Here is a 19874-nt window from a genome sequence, read left to right as displayed (position 1 = left end):
TGACAGATTCCTGACACCCTCAGTCACTGCTGCTGAGACCCCTGGACGACACAGACCCAGAATCTCCAGCATGACGGTCCGAACATGGACCAACTGTCACTTTGAATTTTTTTATTGTGAATTAATTCTTGAGTTTGACAATAAATGTCCTTTATCGATGTTTCAAGATGTGTGTGCATTGCATACAATATCATAAATTTCAAATATATGCATGGATCTAAAGTGATATCGTGTTGAATTCCATTGTGCATTTTTAAAGTTACTTAGTATATATCTGGATAAGCCCAAAGTTTTTTTGCAAACAAGTGCTATGGATTGATGAATTAAAAATTGGAACGCTTTACCCACATTCTATCTTTGGAGAAAAAAAAACAAAGAGCAGCATTTGAGGAAAAGAACACTTTTCCAATTGTTAAACATGGCGGCTCTATGATGCTTCGGGGTGCGTAGCAGCCAGTGACACATGAAACATTGCACAGGTAGATGGACGAGTGGATTCCAGTAAATATCAACAGATTCTGGAAGCAAATGTGACATAATCAGCCAAGAAACTAAAGATGAAAAGAGATTGGCTTCTACAACAGGACAGTGATGCAAACAAACCTCAGATTCCACCATGAACTCCATCCATTTTGGCACATCACTACAGTGACATGGCCACTCTGACAGCTTCCGCCATCGAAGTCTCTCAGGAACATTACAGTAGTGGTTTCCTGTTTCCTTCTACTGGATTAGTATAGAGGTTTACTCCTTTCAACCATTCACATTCACACCTATGGACAATTTAGAGCCACCAATTAACCTAACCTGCATGTCTTTGGACTGTGGGGGAAACCGGAGCACCCGGAGGAAACCCACGCGGACAACATGCAAACTCCACACAGAAATGCCCCGATCAGCCACTGGGCTCGAACCCAGAACCTTCTTGCTGTGAGGCAACAGTGCTAACCACTACACCACCGTGCCGCCCCACCATGAACTACTTCAAGAAATGCAAGATGAAGCTTTTGGAATGACTCTCACTGCCCCCTTACTTAAACTTCATTGAGAATATGTCGTTAAATATCTTAAACATGCTGTACATGCAAGACAGCCCAGTAATATTTCAGAACTTGATGTGTTCTTAAAGGAAGAGTGGGTGAAAATCCATTAAAGAATAATAGAAAGACATCTAGAAAGCATTTGCAAGCTGTGATATCCATTAGTAAATACTTACTTGGTTGGTTTAAAAACATTTCATATGCCACAATTGGGCGGCATGGTGGTGTAGTGGTTAGCACGGTCACCTTACAGCAAGAAGCTCTGGGCTTGAGCTCAGTGGCCGGTGAGGGTCTTTCTGTGCGGAGTTTGCATGTTCTCCCCGTGTCTGCGTGGGTTTCCTCCGGGTGCTCCGGTTTCCCCCACAGTCCAAAGACATGCAGGTTAGGCTAATATGGGATGGCCTCGGGCTGATGTACCCTTGAGCGAGGCACCTAACCCCCACTGCTCCCCGGGTGCTGTTAGCATGGCTGCCCACTGCTCTGGGTATGTGTGCTCATTGCTCACGTGTGTGTGCATGTGTGTGTGTTCACTGCTTCAGAGGGGCTAAATGCAGAGAGGAATTTCACAAGCGTGTGATGAATAAAGGTCTTCTTTTTCTTCTTAATTACTTTTTCCAGTGTAATCTTAATTCTCATCCCATTCTCATTATCTCTAGCCGCTTTATCCTTCTACAGGGTCGCAGGCAAGCTGGAGCCTATCCCAGCTGACTACGGGCGAAAGGCGGGGTACACCCTGGACAAGTCGCCAGGTCATCACAGGGCTGACACATAGACACAGACAACCATTCACACTCACATTCACACCTACGGTCAATTTAGAGTCACCAGTTAACCTAACCTGCATGTCTTTGGACTGTGGGGGAAACCGGAGCACCCGGAGGAAACCCACGCGGACACGGGGAGAACATGCAAACTCCACACAGAAAGGCCCTCGCCGGCCCCGGGGCTCGAACCCGGACCTTCTTGCTGTGAGGCGACAGCGCTAACCACTACACCACCGTGCCGCCGAAATTGTATTTAAAAAAAAAAAAATTGTTTAGTGCAGTTTGTATTTGTCTTTTCACTTTAAAAATCAACAAAATATGTCATTTAGCTAGCGATGTGCAAATCTTTGCATACTCTCTCTTTCTCGCCTGTCTCTCTTTCTCTCTCTCTCCCTTCTCTTTCCTCTCTCCTCTCTCTCTCCCTCTCACTTTCTCTCTCTCTCCCTTCTCTTTTTTCTCTCTCTCACTCCTCTCTTTCACTCCTCTCTCTATCCTCTCTCTCTTTCTCTCTCTCCTCTCTTCCCCCCTCTCTCTCCTCTGTCTTTCTTTCTCTCTCCTTTCTTTCTCCCTCTCTCTTCTCTCTCTCCCTCTCTCTCTCTCTGTCTTTCTTTCTCTCTCTCTTCTCTCTCTCCCTCTCTTTCTTTCTCTCTCTCTCTTCTCTTTTTTCTCTCTCCTCTCTGTCCCCCTCTCTCCTCTCTTTCTCTGCCCCTCTCCCTTTCTCTCTCCTCTCTCTTCCCCCTCCCTCTCTTTTTCTCTCTGTCTCCTGTCTTTCTCTCCCCCTCTCTCTCTCTATCTCACACACACACACACACACACACACACACACACACACAGAGAGAAAAAAAAAAACATTAGACAATGTAAATATTATATATGCCCAGACAAGTCATTACGAGTTACCGATGTTGGATTTTGCATGTATTGTAGAATTGTATTATTTCGCCTGTCAATTTTCTCCGCATACATGAACTAATGGAGAAACATTTGCTTGATACTTTACATTTGATGTCTTTAAAGGAAGATTATAAAAGTAAATTGCTTCACCTGTCCTATTCATAACCCTCTGCCCTTATATTCGCCATTAGCCATTTTAAACAGCTCTTTAGATTGACTTGATCTACTTTGTTCTGCTAATACTGTACACTCCCACTGAGAGCAGTACGGAGACAATACGATGTGGCCCACAATGCCTAAATATGTAAGAGATTCTTCCCTCATCCATCAGCCTGTGATTTACAGATCCTTTCAAATTACACATCTCTGGATATGCAAGAAAACCGATTAAACACACTGTTCAGATCAGAAACGCTTATCAGCCCAAGAGGCAACATCTGCTTGTAAAACCAGACATGTCCAGAGGGTGGAGGAAGAAAAACACTGACAATACCAATTCAGAATAAAATAAAATCACGGAGTAGAACCTGTAAAACATGAAAGTACCCCAGCTACTAACGCACAGTGAATGGCAACGCAGTAGGGACTTGTGTTAAGAGTGTTAGCAAATGATTTTGTAAGTTATAGCGAAAGTGTGGTCCGTGACATATAGCCAGGGTTCAGTGACGAGTGTGAAAATGATTATTAACTACCATTACATTAATGGCATTTAACAGATGCTGTTATTCAGAGTGACGTACAACGTACCCAGAGAAGCCTGGGGAGTAGTTGCCTTCCTCAAGGGCACTTCAGCCATTCCTGCTGGTCCAGGGAATTGAACTAGTGACCTTTTGGTCTCAAAGCCACTTCTCTAAGCGCTATGCCATAGCTTCCCCTACCAGTAGTAGGATTCAGCTAAAGCTTCATCACATATGGACAAGTCTAAGTGCATTTTTACCCAGTGTCTGGAATTTGGTTATCGGCAAATCCTAAATGCTAGAGAAAATGGTGCCAATATAATCTCATCTCATCATCTCTAGCTGCTTTATCCTTCTACAGGGTCGCAGGCAAGCTGGAGCCTATCCCAGCTGACTACGGGCGAAAGGCGGGGTACACCCTGGACAAGTCGCCAGGTCATCACAGGGCTGACACATAGACACAGACAACCATTCACACTCACATTCACACCTACGGTCAATTTAGAGTCACCAGTTAACCTAACCTGCATGTCTTTGGACTGTGGGGGAAACCGGAGCACCCGGAGGAAACCCACGCGGACACGGGGAGAACATGCAAACTCCGCACAGAAAGGCCCTCGCCGGCCATGGGGCTCGAACCCAGAACCTTCTTGCTGTGAGCTGACAGCGCTAACCACTACACCACCGTGCCGCCCGGTGCCAATATAATACATATGAAATATGTAAAATCGACATTTTATGTCATTATAATCAAGGAATGGTGGCACGGTGGTGTAGTGGTTAGCACTGTCGCCTCACAGCAAGAAGGTCCGGGTTCGAGCCCCGGGGCCGGCGAAGGCCTTTCTGTGCGGAGTTTGCATGTTCTCCCCGTGTCCGCGTGGGTTTCCTCCGGGTGCTCCGGTTTCCCCCCAGTCCAAAGACATGCAGGTTAGGTTAACTGGTGACTCTAAATTGACCGTAGGTGTGAATGTGAGTGTGAATGGTTGTCTGTGTCTATGTGTCAGCCCTGTGATGACCTGGCGACTTGTCCAGGGTGTACCCCGCCTTTCGCCCGTAGTCAGCTGGGATAGGCTCCAGCTCGCCTGCGACCCTGTAGAACAGGATAAAGCGGCTACAGATAATGAGATGAGATGACATAATCAAGGAATATAAATAATATGGCAGTATTATTACAAGCAATATTATTAGGTAAAATGAACTTTTCAACTTTTTGTGCATAAACTTAATAAACTTCTTCATATTTAACAATTATTCGCCGAAAGTGAATATCGGTGAGTAACACCTGAGTTTTTCACCGATATTCAGTGAGTCTGAGGCGGATAATTGTTTCAGTATAAATACACGGATGACTTTTTTTTTATTTTAAAAATCACATTTAAAAAAGAAATCATTTATTTAAAACTTCAAAAACAGCATGCAAATGTAATAAACAGTGCAGCACAGACTTGTCACTTATCTATACCGAGCCACATAAAAAACTTTGTTTTGAAATCGATAAAATAAACCACAATTCCACCTTACCTTTGAATAGATTTAGACCAAATTTTGTAGCATCTTTAGTGCTTTTAGGAACAGCATTCTCTTTCATCATTTGTAATTCTTCCTCACTTATGGCGATGAAGCGATTGGGCGCCATTTTGCCGAGTCGCTCGAGGTGATTATCGAGAAATAGTCCGAATTTCTCAACCAATCAGTGTGCGCGATTTTCTATAATCACCTGTGTATTTATATTAAAACCCTTTAAAACAAATTATAAACAACATCATAAATAAAATGTGTAATAGATAGATAGATAGACAGTGATTGATTACTTTATTAATCCTTAAAGGCAAATTATGGTTTATTATAATAGCTACAACCAATCGTTCCCACACCAGCCTCTCTCTTTTTTCTCTCATTGAAGTCAATAAGAAAAAAAACAACAACACCGACTTTACTGAAAAAACACAGACACCTGAAGTCTTTCCAGTGTCCATTTTAATTGCTGTATGTGAATCATTTATGTGGATCATCAACTATCCTATACACCGTGTATGTACACCATGCAGGTCCATCCTGACAGATCTTCACTACTTGAGTCAAGCTGATGGAGCAGGAGATTGGAGGGAAAAGGAAGCGAAGGATCTTTCCAATCTGGTGCAGAACAGAATCTCTTACCTGCAGGTACACATGCACTAACCCTAACCCTAACTCGAATCTTAAACACCCCCCACTCACTAGGTGCATGCTGGGAAATTAGGTTTAATAATAATAATAATAATAATAATAATAATAATAAAAGTGATAGAAGCTCGGAGGCCTGATATTGTTGTAGTAGATAAGCGGAACAGTGAAACGATTATTATCGATGTGGTAGTGCCTGGAGATTTTAGAGTAAAGGATAAGGAGACTGAGAAGATAGCTAAATACCAAGATCTGGCAACTGAGATTAATAAGATGTGGCAGACTCAAGCAGAAGTGATCCCAGTAGTGACTGGTGCTCTTGGTGCAAAGTATCTGCTTACTGAAAGGCTAGCTTTGCTGGGAGTACACCCAAAGAGAATAGACAACATCCAACAAGCGACTCTGTTCTGATCCGTGCACATCCTGAGGAAAGTCCTGTCCATCCCAGTCTAGTGGGACTAGACAGATGGCAGAGACCAACTAACGGCATGTTGTGATATAACCAAAAAAAATATATATATATATATATATATATATATATATATATATATATATATATATATATATATATATAAATAAATAAATAAATAACCTTGCCTGTGACCCTGTAGGACAGGATAAAGCGGCTACAGATAATGAAATGAGATTATTAATATTATTGTTGTTGTTATGCTTCAAACTCAGACTGATCTTTTGTTGTCAAAATTAACATATGAGTGGGTTATCGTGAATGACCAATAATAATAATAATAATCATTATTATTATTATTATTATTATTATTATTATTATTATTATTATTATTATTATTATTAACAACAACTCTTATTAATGTTGTTGCTGTAGTTGTTGTTAATAATAATAATAATAACAATAATAATAATACTTATTATTATTATTATTATTGGTCATTTGCTATAACCCACTCATATGTTAATTTTGACAACAAAAGACCAGTCTGAGTTTGAAGCATAACAACAATAATAATAATAATAATAATCTCATCTCATTATCTGTAGCCGCTTTATCCTGTTCTTCAGGGTCGCAGGCAAGCTGGAGCCTATCCCAGCTGACTACGGGCGAAAGGCGGGGTACACCCTGGACAAGTCACCAGGTCATCGCAGGGCTGACACATAGACACAGACAACCATTCACACTCACATTCACACCTACGCTCAATTTAGAGTCACCAGTTAACCTAACCTGCATGTCTTTGGACTGTGGGGGAAACCGGAGCACCCGGAGGAAACCCACGCGGACACGGGGAGAACATGCAAACTCCACACAGAAAGGCCCTCGCCGGCCACGGGGCTCGAACCCAGACCTTCTTGCTGTGAGGCGACAGCGCTAACCACTACACCACCGTACTGCCCTTAATAATAATAATATCAACAACCACAACAACAGTAACAACAACAATAGTTGTTGTAATAATAACTATTATTATTATTATTATTATTATTAGATGTTATAACCGGCTCATGAGTCTTCTCATCGGGCCACGACCCATGGCCGAAGATGACAAGCTACACTTCTCTAAGTCTAATCTTGTCTTTGTTTAGTTCAATCTTGTCTTCAAATTAAATTTCTTCTTTATTCACGTTCATTTAATATCCAGGGCTTTTCGAAGTACATGAGCCGTTCCATGCAAACAGGTTTTATGTAATACAGCCAGACCCAGATCGATTCCTATCTTTTCATTGTTTTTTTCTTATATTACTTATAACTATACCTAAAATCATATTATTATTATTATTATTATTATTATTACACTTTTGAAAGGGAATACTTATTTTATACTTTAATACATACTTAATTGGCATACGTGGTGTGGGGGTGAAGTTTAAAGCCAGTAGTTGGTAGTAATTAGGGGGTCAGACAGTCTGTGTGTATGCGTGTGTGTGTGGCACTAGAGTCAGCAATGTTAATCATAGCTGTAGGCAGTGCTTACAGGCTGCCACCCTTCTCTCCTTCTCCTCTTTTCTCTCTCAATCATTACTAATTCATCTCTCATCTCATCTAGTGTGTCTCTCTATTCCCAGTAGTGTAGTGTGTTATCTGTGCCTCTCAGAGTGTCTTCCACTCCGACTCTTCCCCCCCTTTCACTATCATAACTAATTCATCTCTCGCTTTTCCAACTTGTCTCTCGATTTCTCTGCATAATGTAGGGTTTTATCTGTCTTTCAGAGTCTCTCTCCTTTATCTTCCTCCCACTCTTCCTCTTCATACTTTATTTATTTGCAAACTTTTTCTCACAAAAGGTGTAACCACGGTTTATCAGGCTACCAACAGATATAAGTAGAGAGTCCAATCAGCGCTATTTAAAAATTATTCACAAATCTAATAAGCTAGACAAACAGGTAATGAATGAGAAACAGATGAAGAGTTTGGTTCCAAAAATGCTATAAATCCACTGTGATAAACATGAGGGGAAAAAAAATTATTTTCTTTCCCCAAAAAATTGGTAGCATGAAAGTCACTATTTCATACATGTCAACCTATATGGAATGTCCGTATTTTATACGGGTTTGATTCAATAAACGTAGTATATGGGCGTATAAATAAAGTTATACGGATTCTTTAAAAAAACTTCAATATTTATTTAGAGCTATAATCAATTCCGACGATGATAAAAGAGCGCATAACATTTACAAACGTACTGTACACCACAGACAGCCAGTAAAGAGTCTTATGAAATTGCGTGTTATCTTGTGGTAGCGAGACTTCGTTCCACTTTTGATCATGCGCACACCGCATTGCGAGAATCCTGCCAACCGTGAAGTCATAGACACATAAACATAGACGCTGCCTTCTGCGTAGAATCATACGTCATCCTCGCCGCCATATTGGATGTGGCAAAGTGGAGATTCTTCAGCCATCTCTGGTATAGCGTCTAGACAGTAGCCGAGAATGAAGATGCCTCATTCATGTGCTGCGTTTAACTGTACCAACAGGTTTACCGTCCAAACGAGATCGCATGGGATTACCTTTCACAGGTGAGACTGGAAAAATACTTTTCATTGTATTTGGTCATTATAACGTAATTTTACGAACAGATTTTTCTGACTTTGTGGCTAATATGAAGTCTCGCGCGTAATAGCCGCTCGGTGAAACCTGTCTCCAAACAACGAAGTATTTCCTTCGTAACTACGCTGATAACACTTTGTGTTTTTGTCAAACATTGGAGCTTTGTATTCATTCTGAAGGTTTATTGTTATTAATATTGAATAAAAAGTAACTGGGATATATCATTGTTAATTATCATTCAAATTTTAGGTAAATTATTTTAATTTGCATCTTATACGGATTTTATAAGGGAAATACTGATTTTAGAGGTTGGTTATACAGGTTTGATTGACCAAAGGTTGACATGTATGCTATTTTCTGTTTGAAACTTGAATATAACACTATGAGGTTGTAATAGCATTAAAAATACAAATGTAGATTTTAATTTTTTTAATTTTCTTTAAAAAAAATTTGTTGTCCAGAATGATATATCCATAACATGTTTTTTTTTCCCCAAAAAGCTAAAAATCCATTACATTAATAAAAATGATTGTGCGGGTGATTTGTGTGTGTGTGTGTGTGTGTGTGAGAGAGAGAGAGAAATATCTAGAAACAAGAAGTAAAGTTGATCTACACTTATAATGACCTCTGAACTTGGACCATCTCTTATACTGGACTACAGATTGTCCCAAATTACATCCATCTTGTCATCTACAAGCCCCAATCTATTTTACACTTTTACACACAAAGCTCTGAGGAATGTTAATAGCACCAGTAAGATGTTTATACGGAAACTTTTTTTTTTAAAGGACAAACTTTTGATTCTGAACAATAAATTTAGAAGTTTGGACACCTTGTACAGCGTCCATCCATCCATTAAGCGTAACCGCTTATCCTGTTCAGGGTCGCAGGCAAGCTGGAGCCTATCCCAGCTGACTGCGGGCGAAAGGCGGGGTACACCCTGGACAAGTCGCCAGGTCATCACAGGGCTGACACATAGACACAGACAACCATTCACACTCACATTCTCACCTACGCTCAATTTAGAGTCACCAGTTAACCTAACCTGCATGTCTTTGGACTGTGGGGGAAACCGGAGCACCCGGAGGAAACCCACGCAGACACGGGGAGAACATGCAAACTCCACACAGAAAGGACCTCGCCGGCCACGGGGCTCGAACCCGGACCTTCTTGCTGTGAGGCAACAGCGCTACCCACTACACCACCGTGCTGCCTGCTTGTACAGCATATACAGTTAAATTCATAAGTGTCAGATCTAGATTACATTGCATTACATTTTGGTGGCTCAATGTGGAAAATAACATTGGACCACATTCTCTGCTGGAATACTAATATAAAACATTAAAGCTAGACGGCCTTTCAATTTCATAAAATCGGTAAAACTTAGTTCCTTCTGAAATTTGGTCATTGTGTGATATATGTTTATTTCTGTAATATCTCACAAAATATCAGGCCATTCTGTGGCTGGGAAGTTATTTAATTTGAGGGGATTAAAGCAAATAATGTGCATGAAATCGCTCGCTTCGCGCAGTCAAGCAGACAGAGGAAGTCCGTGTGTGTGCCCATGCACAGGTTCACCTTCTTCTTCTTCTTTTGAGTTTTATAGCAGCTGGGATCCACAGTGTTGCATTACTGCCATCTACAGGTTTACCTTTGAGCATGCACTGACAGTTCCATCATTCTGTCGCTAAACGAACAGCTGATCACACCGAGGTGCTCGCTGACCGCCGATATTTATTAGTTTAGTCCTGCGTTTCCTTTCCTTCGCAACATAACATCTTTTCGTCTCGCTTTCCATTACTGTAGTCGGTCTTTCATGTTTCATTCGCACACTCACATCCTCCATTTTTCTCTCCTGTTTCAAATTTGTATCCCACAATGCTTTGCGTGAACGGGGAAAGCCCACCACGTGATGCATGACATAGTATCTTGTATTGGGTCATGGTGAAGCAGGAAAAAATTGCGGAGAATTTAGGGCCACGGGGCTCTAAGTTCATTAATTGTTCTGTTTAAAAAAACGAATTGGAAGTCTGTGATTCGAATTCAGTCGCTTTCGGTCCACGAAAAAAATAATTGGGTGTCGAGGAAAATTATTTTAATGACCTACACTTGAAAAATCTGAAAGGCAGTCTACCTTTAAGATAATAAATGTTTGATTCCATCAAAGTTATTCATTTATTTTGTTCAAAATCTCACCAAAAGTTGAGGATTCTCTGCGATGATGACAGTCAGTGGGAGCTGCTATTACTGTTTCCATATTTGAATCGTGAGCTGTGATTGGTCCAGCAGAGAAATTGTGTTCTGCTGGAAACTGTGTTCTTTCTGGAAAGAAAGGAGATATACAATGCAGAGAGACATGGCCGATATCGCGTTTTGCACAAAATCGATTGTGGAACTTTGAATAGCATTGAAATACCAAACTTCTTTTGGCAGGAACTTGAATTTTTTTTAAAATGGTGCTTATCGCCTTTTGGAACCAACCTCTTCATATTCGAGTGTTTTGATAAAAAAAAGAGAAGATACATAGAAATAATAGATCAGTTTAAGGATATCCAAGATTGATTAACTGAATTTTATAAAGAATCTAATCTAGCAAGTAAACATAGCTAGCTAATGCTGGTGGATATTTGGCTAGCTAGCTTCAAGTAACATGAGGAATGCTAACTTGCAGTAGCAAACTAACACCAGTAACCCGATAAAATAAAATAAAAAAAATACAGGAAATGAGTCACAAGAGCACTTATACTTCACTGCAAAACCCGATAAGGTCACTGAGCTCAAAAAATTTTATTGAAACCGATTACATAAACATTTTTGAGGTAAGTAACTTACATTTTTTAAGGTAAGATTTCTTAAAAATTACAATTAAGTGTAACTATAGTGTAATTTTTAAGAAATCTTACCTTAAAAAATGTAAGTTACTTACCTCAAAAAATTTTTACGTAATCGGTTTCAATCAAATTTTTGAGCTCAGTGACCTTATCGGGTTTTAGTGTTGGTGTGGTTCAGCGTGTAGCATTTGAAACCTCCATGGTATGATTAAAAAAAAAAACATAATAAATATCACTTACTGCATATATTACAAATTCCTTGTACAAAAAAGGATCAACGATCAAATCTCCTAATTGTTCTTATTTTCTCAAATCTACAATTTGTGGATCCAAAGGGACGGAGTTAATATATTCATGCTTGTATCTGTAATGTGACTGTATTTTTGGAGATTTTGTGAGCTAGCTTGCAACAAGAAGCTTCTCTGATTTCTGAGAGGATTTTAAATTATGTTCATCGCCCTCATTACTTCAAAAAAGGACATCTTGAATATCTAAGAAGTGCAGTCATGAAACTAGGAGTCAAATCAAAATGTTTGAAGGGAAAAAAAAATGTCCATCTGTCCCACTCGCATCCATTTATTTTGCCGATGAGTTATACATGTTGCTGGTATGAAAAGCAAAGCAAAAAGTCCACTCTTCAAAAAGGTGATGCCATTCCAAGCAAATTCCTCCCGACTAGTCATGAAGACTTTGGCTCGAGGCACAGTATGAACAAAAACTCTGACACAGACACCCGGTATGAAGAGAAGAGAATTTATTTATAATGTGGGAAAGGAGGCACAAGGGACCGTGTGCATGCACACGTTTGGTGAATTGTGTGAAGTGTACAGTGTTTGTGCTAATGCTGAAGACAGAAAGTGCTCTACAGGGTGGACTTCTTATAATCATATAGCTTTGTAAAATGGGTCAGTGGGGAATATCATAAACAGCGAGAAAGATTAGATAGAGCAGTTTGGTTAGGTTGTTTGTTAGCTTCCATTTGTCTGGGGATCATAGACCATAAAGAAAGTGTCTGAGTTCATGCATGAATGCAAGAGCGAGTGTGACTATGAGAGCGACTGTATGAAAGCGACTGTGAGTGTGAGAGCGACAGAGAGCAAGAGCGACTGGGAGTGTGAGAGCGACTGTATGAGAGTGACTGGGAGCGTGAGAGCGACTGTATGAGAGTGACTGGGAGCGTGAGAGCGACTGTATGAGAGTGACTGGGAGTGTGAGAGCGGCTGTATGAGAGTGGCTGTATGAGAGTGACTGGGAGCGTGAGAGCGACTGTATGAGAGTGACTGGGAGCGTGAGAGCGACTGTATGAGAGTGACTGGGAGCGTGAGAGCGACTGTATGAGAGTGACTGGGAGCGTGAGAGCGACTGTATGAGAGTGACTGGGAGCGTGAGAGCGACTGTATGAGAGTGACTGGGAGCGTGAGAGCGACTGTATGAAAGCGACTGTGAGTGTGAGAGCGACAGAGAGCGACTATGAGTGACTGTGAGCGTGAGAGCGACTGTATGAAAGCGACTGTGAGTGTGAGAGCGACTGTATGAGAGTGACTGGGAGTGCGACTGTGTGACAGCGACAGCGACTGTATGAGAGCAACTGCAAGTGCGACTGTATGAGAGCAACTGCGAGTGTGAGTGTGACTGTATGAGAGCAACTGTGAGTACGACTGTATGAGAGCAACAGTGAGTGTGACAGCGACTGTATGAGAGCAACTGCGAGAGCGAGTGCGACTGTATGAGAGCGACTACGAGTGTGAGTGCAACTGTATGAGAGCAACTGCTTGAGAGCGACTGTATGAGAGCGAGAGCGACTGTGAGTGTGACTGTCTGAGAGCAACTGTGAGTGCGAGTGCGACTGTGAGTACGACAGCGACTGAGTGCGACTGTGAGTGTGAGAGTGACTGTATGAGAGCAACTGTGAGTGTGAGTGCAATTGCGAGTGCAAGAGCGAGTACAACTGTGACTGCAAGAGTGAGAGCGACTGTGTGAGAGCAGGAGCGACTGTATGAGAGCAAGTGCGAGAGCGACTGTACGAGAGCGACTGTACGAGAGTGACTGTATGAGAGTGACTGTATGAGAGCGAGAGTGACTGTATGAGAGTGACTGTATGAGAGCGAGTGTGAGTGTGAGAGCAACTGTATGAGAGCGAGTGTGATTGTGAGAGCGACTGTATGAGAGTGACTGTGAGTGTGAGAGCGACTGTATGAGAGTGACTGTGAGTGTGAGAGCGGCTGTATGAGAGCGAGTGTGAGTGTGAGAGCGACTGTATGAGAGCGAGTGTGAGTGTAAGAGCGACTGTATGAGAGCGAGTGTGAGTGTGAGAGCGACTGTATGAGAGCGAGTGTGAGTGTGAGAGCGACTGTATGAGAGCGAGTGTGAGTGTGAGAGCGACTGTATGAGAGTGACTGTGAGTGTGAGAGCGACTGTATGAGAGCGAGTGTGAGTGTGAGAGCGACTGTATGAGAGTGACTGTGAGTGTGAGAGCGACTGTATGAGAGCGAGTGTGAGTGTGAGAGCGACTGTATGAGAGTGACTGTGAGTGTGAGAGCGACTGTATGAGAGCGAGTGTGAGTGTGAGAGCGGCTGTATGAAAGCGAGTGTGAGTGTGACTGTATGAGAGCGAGTGTGAGTGTGAGAGCGACTGTATGAGAGTGAGTGTGAGTGTGAGAGCGGCTGTATGAGAGTGACTGTATGAGAGCGAGTGTGAGTGTGAGAGCAACTGTATGAGAGCGAGTGTGATTGTGAGAGCGACTGTATGAGAGTGACTGTGAGTGTGAGAGCGACTGTATGAGAGTGACTGTGAGTGTGAGAGCGGCTGTATGAGAGCGAGTGTGAGTGTGAGAGCGACTGTATGAGAGCGAGTGTGAGTGTGAGAACGGCTGTATGAGAGCGAGTGTGAGTGTGAGAGCGACTGTATGAGAGCGAGTGTGAGTGTGAGAGCGACTGTATGAGAGCGAGTGTGAGTGTGAGAGCGACTGTATGAGAGCGAGTGTGAGTGTGAGAGCGACTGTATGAGAGCGAGTGTGAGTGTGAGAGCGACTGTATGAGAGTGACTGTGAGTGTGAGAGCGACTGTATGAGAGCGAGTGTGAGTGTGAGAGCGGCTGTATGAGAGCAAGTGTGAGGGTGAGAGCGGCTGTATGAAAGCGAGTGTGAGTGTGACTGTATGAGAGCGAGTGTGAGTGTGAGAGCGACTGTATGAGAGCGAGTGTGAGTGTGAGAGCGACTGTATGAGAGCGAGTGTGAGTGTGAGAGCGACTGTATGAGAGTGACTGTGAGTGTGAGAGCGACTGTATGAGAGCGAGTGTGAGTGTGAGAGCGACTGTATGAGAGCGAGTGTGAGTGTGAGAGCGACTGTATGAGAGCAAGTGTGAGGGTGAGAGCGGCTGTATGAAAGCGAGTGTGAGTGTGACTGTATGAGAGCGAGTGTGAGTGTGAGAGCGACTGTATGAGAGCGAGTGTGAGTGTGAGAGCGACTGTATGAGAGCGAGTGTGAGTGTGAGAGCGACTGTATGAGAGTGACTGTGAGTGTGAGAGCGACTGTATGAGAGCGAGTGTGAGTGTGAGAGCGACTGTATGAGAGTGACTGTGAGTATGAGAGCGACTGTATGAGAGCGAGTGTGAGTGTGAGAGCGACTGTATGAGAGCGAGTGTGAGTGTGAGAGCGACTGTATGAGAGTGACTGTGAGTGTGAGAGCGACTGTATGAGAGCGAGTGTGAGTGTGAGAGCGACTGTATGAGAGCAAGTGTGAGGGTGAGAGCGGCTGTATGAAAGCGAGTGTGAGTGTGACTGTATGAGAGCGAGTGTGAGTGTGAGAGCGACTGTATGAGAGCGAGTGTGAGTGTGAGAGCGACTGTATGAGAGCGAGTGTGAGTGTGACAGCGACTGTATGAGAGCGAGTGTGAGTGTGAGAGCGACTGTATGAGAGCGAGTGTGAGTGTGAGAGCGGCTGTATGAGAGCGACTGTGAGTGTGAGAGCGACTGTATGAGAGTGACTGTGAGTGTGAAGTGTGAGAGCGGCTGTATGAGAGCGAGTGTGAGTGTGAGAGCGACTGTATGAGAGCGAGTGTGAGTGTGAGAGCGACTGTATGAGAGTGACTGTGAGTATGAGAGCAACTGTATGAGAGTGACTGTGAGTATGAGAGCGACTGTATGAGAGTGACTGTGAGTGTGAAGTGTGAGAGTGGCTGTATGAGAGCGAGTGTGAGTGTGAGAGCGACTGTATGAGAGCGAGTGTGAGTGTGAGAGCGACTGTATGAGAGTGACTGTGAGTGTGAGAGCGACTGTATGAGAGTGACTGTGAGTATGAGAGCGACTGTATGAGAGCGAGTGTGTGTGAGAGCGACTGTATGAGAGCAAGTGTGATTGTGAGAGCGACTGTATGAGAGTGACTGTGAGTGTGAGAGCGACTGTATGAGAGTGACTGTGAGTGTGAGAGCGACTGTATGAGAGCGAGTGTGAGTGTGAGAGCGACTGTATGAGAGCGAGTGTGAGTGTGAGAGCGACTGTATGAGAGCAAGTGTGAGGGTGAGAGCGGCTGTATGAAAGCGAGTGTGAGTGTGACTGTATGAGAGCGAGTGTGAGTGTGAGAGCGACTGTATGAGAGCGAGTGTGAGTGTGAGAGCGACTGTATGAGAGCGAGTGTGAGTGTGAGAGCGACTGTATGAGAGTGACTGTGAGTGTGAGAGCGACTGTATGAGAGCGAGTGTGAGTGTGAGAGCGACTGTATGAGAGTGACTGTGAGTATGAGAGCGACTGTATGAGAGCGAGTGTGAGTGTGAGAGCGACTGTATGAGAGCGAGTGTGAGTGTGAGAGCGACTGTATGAGAGTGACTGTGAGTGTGAGAGCGACTGTATGAGAGCGAGTGTGAGTGTGAGAGCGACTGTATGAGAGCAAGTGTGAGGGTGAGAGCGGCTGTATGAAAGCGAGTGTGAGTGTGACTGTATGAGAGCGAGTGTGAGTGTGAGAGCGACTGTATGAGAGCGAGTGTGAGTGTGAGAGCGACTGTATGAGAGCGAGTGTGAGTGTGACAGCGACTGTATGAGAGCGAGTGTGAGTGTGAGAGCGACTGTATGAGAGCGAGTGTGAGTGTGAGAGCGGCTGTATGAGAGCGACTGTGAGTGTGAGAGCGACTGTATGAGAGTGACTGTGAGTGTGAAGTGTGAGAGCGGCTGTATGAGAGCGAGTGTGAGTGTGAGAGCGACTGTATGAGAGCGAGTGTGAGTGTGAGAGCGACTGTATGAGAGTGACTGTGAGTATGAGAGCAACTGTATGAGAGTGACTGTGAGTATGAGAGCGACTGTATGAGAGTGACTGTGAGTGTGAAGTGTGAGAGTGGCTGTATGAGAGCGAGTGTGAGTGTGAGAGCGACTGTATGAGAGCGAGTGTGAGTGTGAGAGCGACTGTATGAGAGTGACTGTGAGTGTGAGAGCGACTGTATGAGAGTGACTGTGAGTATGAGAGCGACTGTATGAGAGCGAGTGTGTGTGAGAGCGACTGTATGAGAGCAAGTGTGATTGTGAGAGCGACTGTATGAGAGTGACTGTGAGTGTGAGAGCGACTGTATGAGAGTGACTGTGAGTGTGAGAGCGGCTGTATGAGAGCGAGTGTGAGTGTGAGAGCGACTGTATGAGAGCGAGTGTGAGTGTGAGAGCGACTGTATGAGAGCGAGTGTGAGTGTGAGAGCGACTGTATGAGAGCGAGTGTGAGTGTGAGAGCGACTGTATGAGAGCGAGTGTGAGTGTGAGAGCAGCTGTATGAGAGCGAGTGTGAGTGTGAGAGCGACTGTATGAGAGTGACTGTGAGTATGAGAGCGACTGTATGAGAGCGAGTGTGAGTGTGAGAGCGACTGTATGAGAGCGAGTGTGAGTGTGAGAGCGACTGTATGAGAGTGACTGTGAGTGTGAGAGTGACTGTATGAGAGTGACTGTGAGTGTGAGAGCGGCTGTATGAGAGCGAGTGTGAGTGTGAGAGGGACTGTATGAGAGTGACTGTGAGTATGAGAGCGACTGTATGAGAGCGAGTGTGAGTGTGAGAGCGACTGTATGAGAGTGACTGTGAGTGTGAGAGCGACTGTATGAGAGCGAGTGTGAGTGTGAGAGCGACTGTATGAGAGTGAGTGTGAGAGCGGCTGTATGAAAGTGACTGTGAGTGTGAGAGCGACTGTATGAGAGTGAGTGTGAGTGTGAGAGCGACTGTATGAGAGTGACTGTGAGTGTGAGAGCGGCTGTATGAGAGCGAGTGTGAGTGTGAGAGCGACTGTATGAGAGCAAGTGTGAGTGTGAGAGCGACTGTATGAGAGCGAGTGTGAGTGTGAGAGCGACTGTATGAGAGTGACTGTGAGTGTGAGAGCGACTGTATGAAAGCAACTGTATGAGAGTGACTGTGAGTGTGAGAGCGACTGTATGAAAGCAACTGTATGAGAGTGACTGTGAGTGTGAGAGCGACTGTATGAGAGTGACTGTGAGTGTGAGAGTGACTGTATGAGAGTGACTGTGAGTGTGAGAGCGGCTGTATGAGAGCGAGTGTGAGTGTGAGAGCGACTGTATGAGAGCGAGTGTGAGTGTGAGAGCGACTGTATGAGAGTGACTGTGAGTGTGAGAGCGGCTGTATGAGAGCGAGTGTGAGTGTGAGAGCGACTGTATGAGAGCGAGTGTGAGTATGAGAGCGACTGTATGAGAGTGACTGTGAGTGTGAGAGCGGCTGTATGAAAGTGACTGTGAGTGTGAGAGTGACTGAGAGTGAGTGTGAGTGTGAGAGCGACTGTATGAGAGCGAGTGTGTGTGAGAGCGACTGTATGAGAGCGAGTGTGAGTGTGAGAGAGACTGTATGAGAGTGACTGTGAGTGTGAGAGCGACTGTATGAGAGCGAGTGTGTGTGAGAGTGACTGTATGAGAGCGAGTGTGATTGTGAGAGCGACTGTATGAGAGTGACTGTGAGTGTGAGAGCGACTGTATGAGAGTGACTGTGAGTGTGAGAGCGGCTGTATGAGAGCGAGTGTGAGTGTGAGAGCGACTGTATGAGAGCGAGTGTGAGTGTGAGAGCGACTGTATGAGAGCGAGTGTGAGTGTGAGAGCGGCTGTATGAGAGCAAGTGTGAGTGTGAGAGCGACTGTATGAGAGTGACTGTGAGTATGAGAGCGACTGTATGAGAGCGAGTGTGAGTGTGAGAGCGACTGTATGAGAGCGAGTGTGAGTGTGAGAGCGGCTGTATGAAAGCGAGTGTGAGTGTGACTGTATGAGAGCGAGTGTGAGTGTGAGAGGGACTGTATGAGAGTGACTGTGAGTATGAGAGCGACTGTATGAGAGCGAGTGTGAGTGTGAGAGCGACTGTATGAGAGTGACTGTGAGTGTGAGAGCGACTGTATGAGAGCGAGTGTGAGTGTGAGAGCGACTGTATGAGAGTGAGTGTGAGAGCGACTGTATGAGAGTGACTGTGAGTGTGAAGTGTGAGAGCGGCTGTATGAGAGCGAGTGTGAGTGTGAGAGCGACTGTATGAGAGCGAGTGTGAGTGTGAGAGCGACTGTATGAGAGTGACTGTGAGTATGAGAGCGACTGTATGAGAGTGACTGTGAGTATGAGAGCGACTGTATGAGAGTGACTGTGAGTGTGAAGTGTGAGAGTGGCTGTATGAGAGCGAGTGTGAGTGTGAGAGCGACTGTATGAGAGCGAGTGTGAGTGTGAGAGCGACTGTATGAGAGTGACTGTGAGTGTGAGAGCGACTGTATGAGAGTGACTGTGAGTATGAGAGCGACTGTATGAGAGCGAGTGTGTGTGAGAGCGACTGTATGAGAGCGAGTGTGATTGTGAGAGCGACTGTATGAGAGTGACTGTGAGTGTGAGAGCGACTGTATGAGAGTGACTGTGAGTGTGAGAGCGGCTGTATGAGAGCGAGTGTGAGTGTGAGAGCGACTGTATGAGAGCGAGTGTGAGTGTGAGAGCGACTGTATGAGAGCGAGTGTGAGTGTGAGAGCGACTGTATGAGAGCGAGTGTGAGTGTGAGAGCGACTGTATGAGAGCGAGTGTGAGTGTGAGAGCGGCTGTATGAGAGCGAGTGTGAGTGTGAGAACGACTGTATGAGAGTGACTGTGAGTATGAGAGCGACTGTATGAGAGCGAGTGTGAGTGTGAGAGCGACTGTATGAGAGTGACTGTGAGTGTGAGAGCGGCTGTATGAGAGCGAGTGTGAGTGTGAGAGGGACTGTATGAGAGTGACTGTGAGTATGAGAGCGACTGTATGAGAGCGAGTGTGAGTGTGAGAGCGACTGTATGAGAGTGACTGTGAGTGTGAGAGCGACTGTATGAGAGTGAGTGTGAGAGCGGCTGTATGAAAGTGACTGTGAGTGTGAGAGCGACTGTATGAGAGTGTGAGTGTGAGAGCGACTGTATGAGAGTGAGTGTGAGTATGAGAGCGACTGTATGAGAGCGAGTGTGAGTGTGAGAGCGACTGTATGAAAGTGACTGTGAGTATGAGAGCGACTGTATGAGAGC

The 19874-nt window shown here is 44.5% G+C and overlaps 1 protein-coding gene across 1 annotated transcript in view; it reads left to right on the top strand.

Annotated features, from left to right (window-relative positions):
* The window catches only part of fut8b (fucosyltransferase 8b (alpha (1,6) fucosyltransferase)), a 236060-nt gene that overhangs the window by 125006 nt on the left and 91180 nt on the right, over positions 1-19874 (top strand). Inside the window, exon 4 of the mRNA XM_060915731.1 lies at positions 5424-5538. Coding sequence (XP_060771714.1) covers positions 5424-5538 — 115 coding nt within the window. The remainder of the gene's footprint in view (positions 1-5423; positions 5539-19874) is intronic.

This window comes from Neoarius graeffei, chromosome 3 (genome assembly GCF_027579695.1).
Source record: "Neoarius graeffei isolate fNeoGra1 chromosome 3, fNeoGra1.pri, whole genome shotgun sequence".
Taxonomy (NCBI): Eukaryota; Metazoa; Chordata; class Actinopteri; order Siluriformes; family Ariidae; genus Neoarius; species Neoarius graeffei.
The sequence above is the reverse complement of the archived record's forward strand: the minus strand, read 5'-3'. Positions and strand labels throughout refer to the sequence as shown.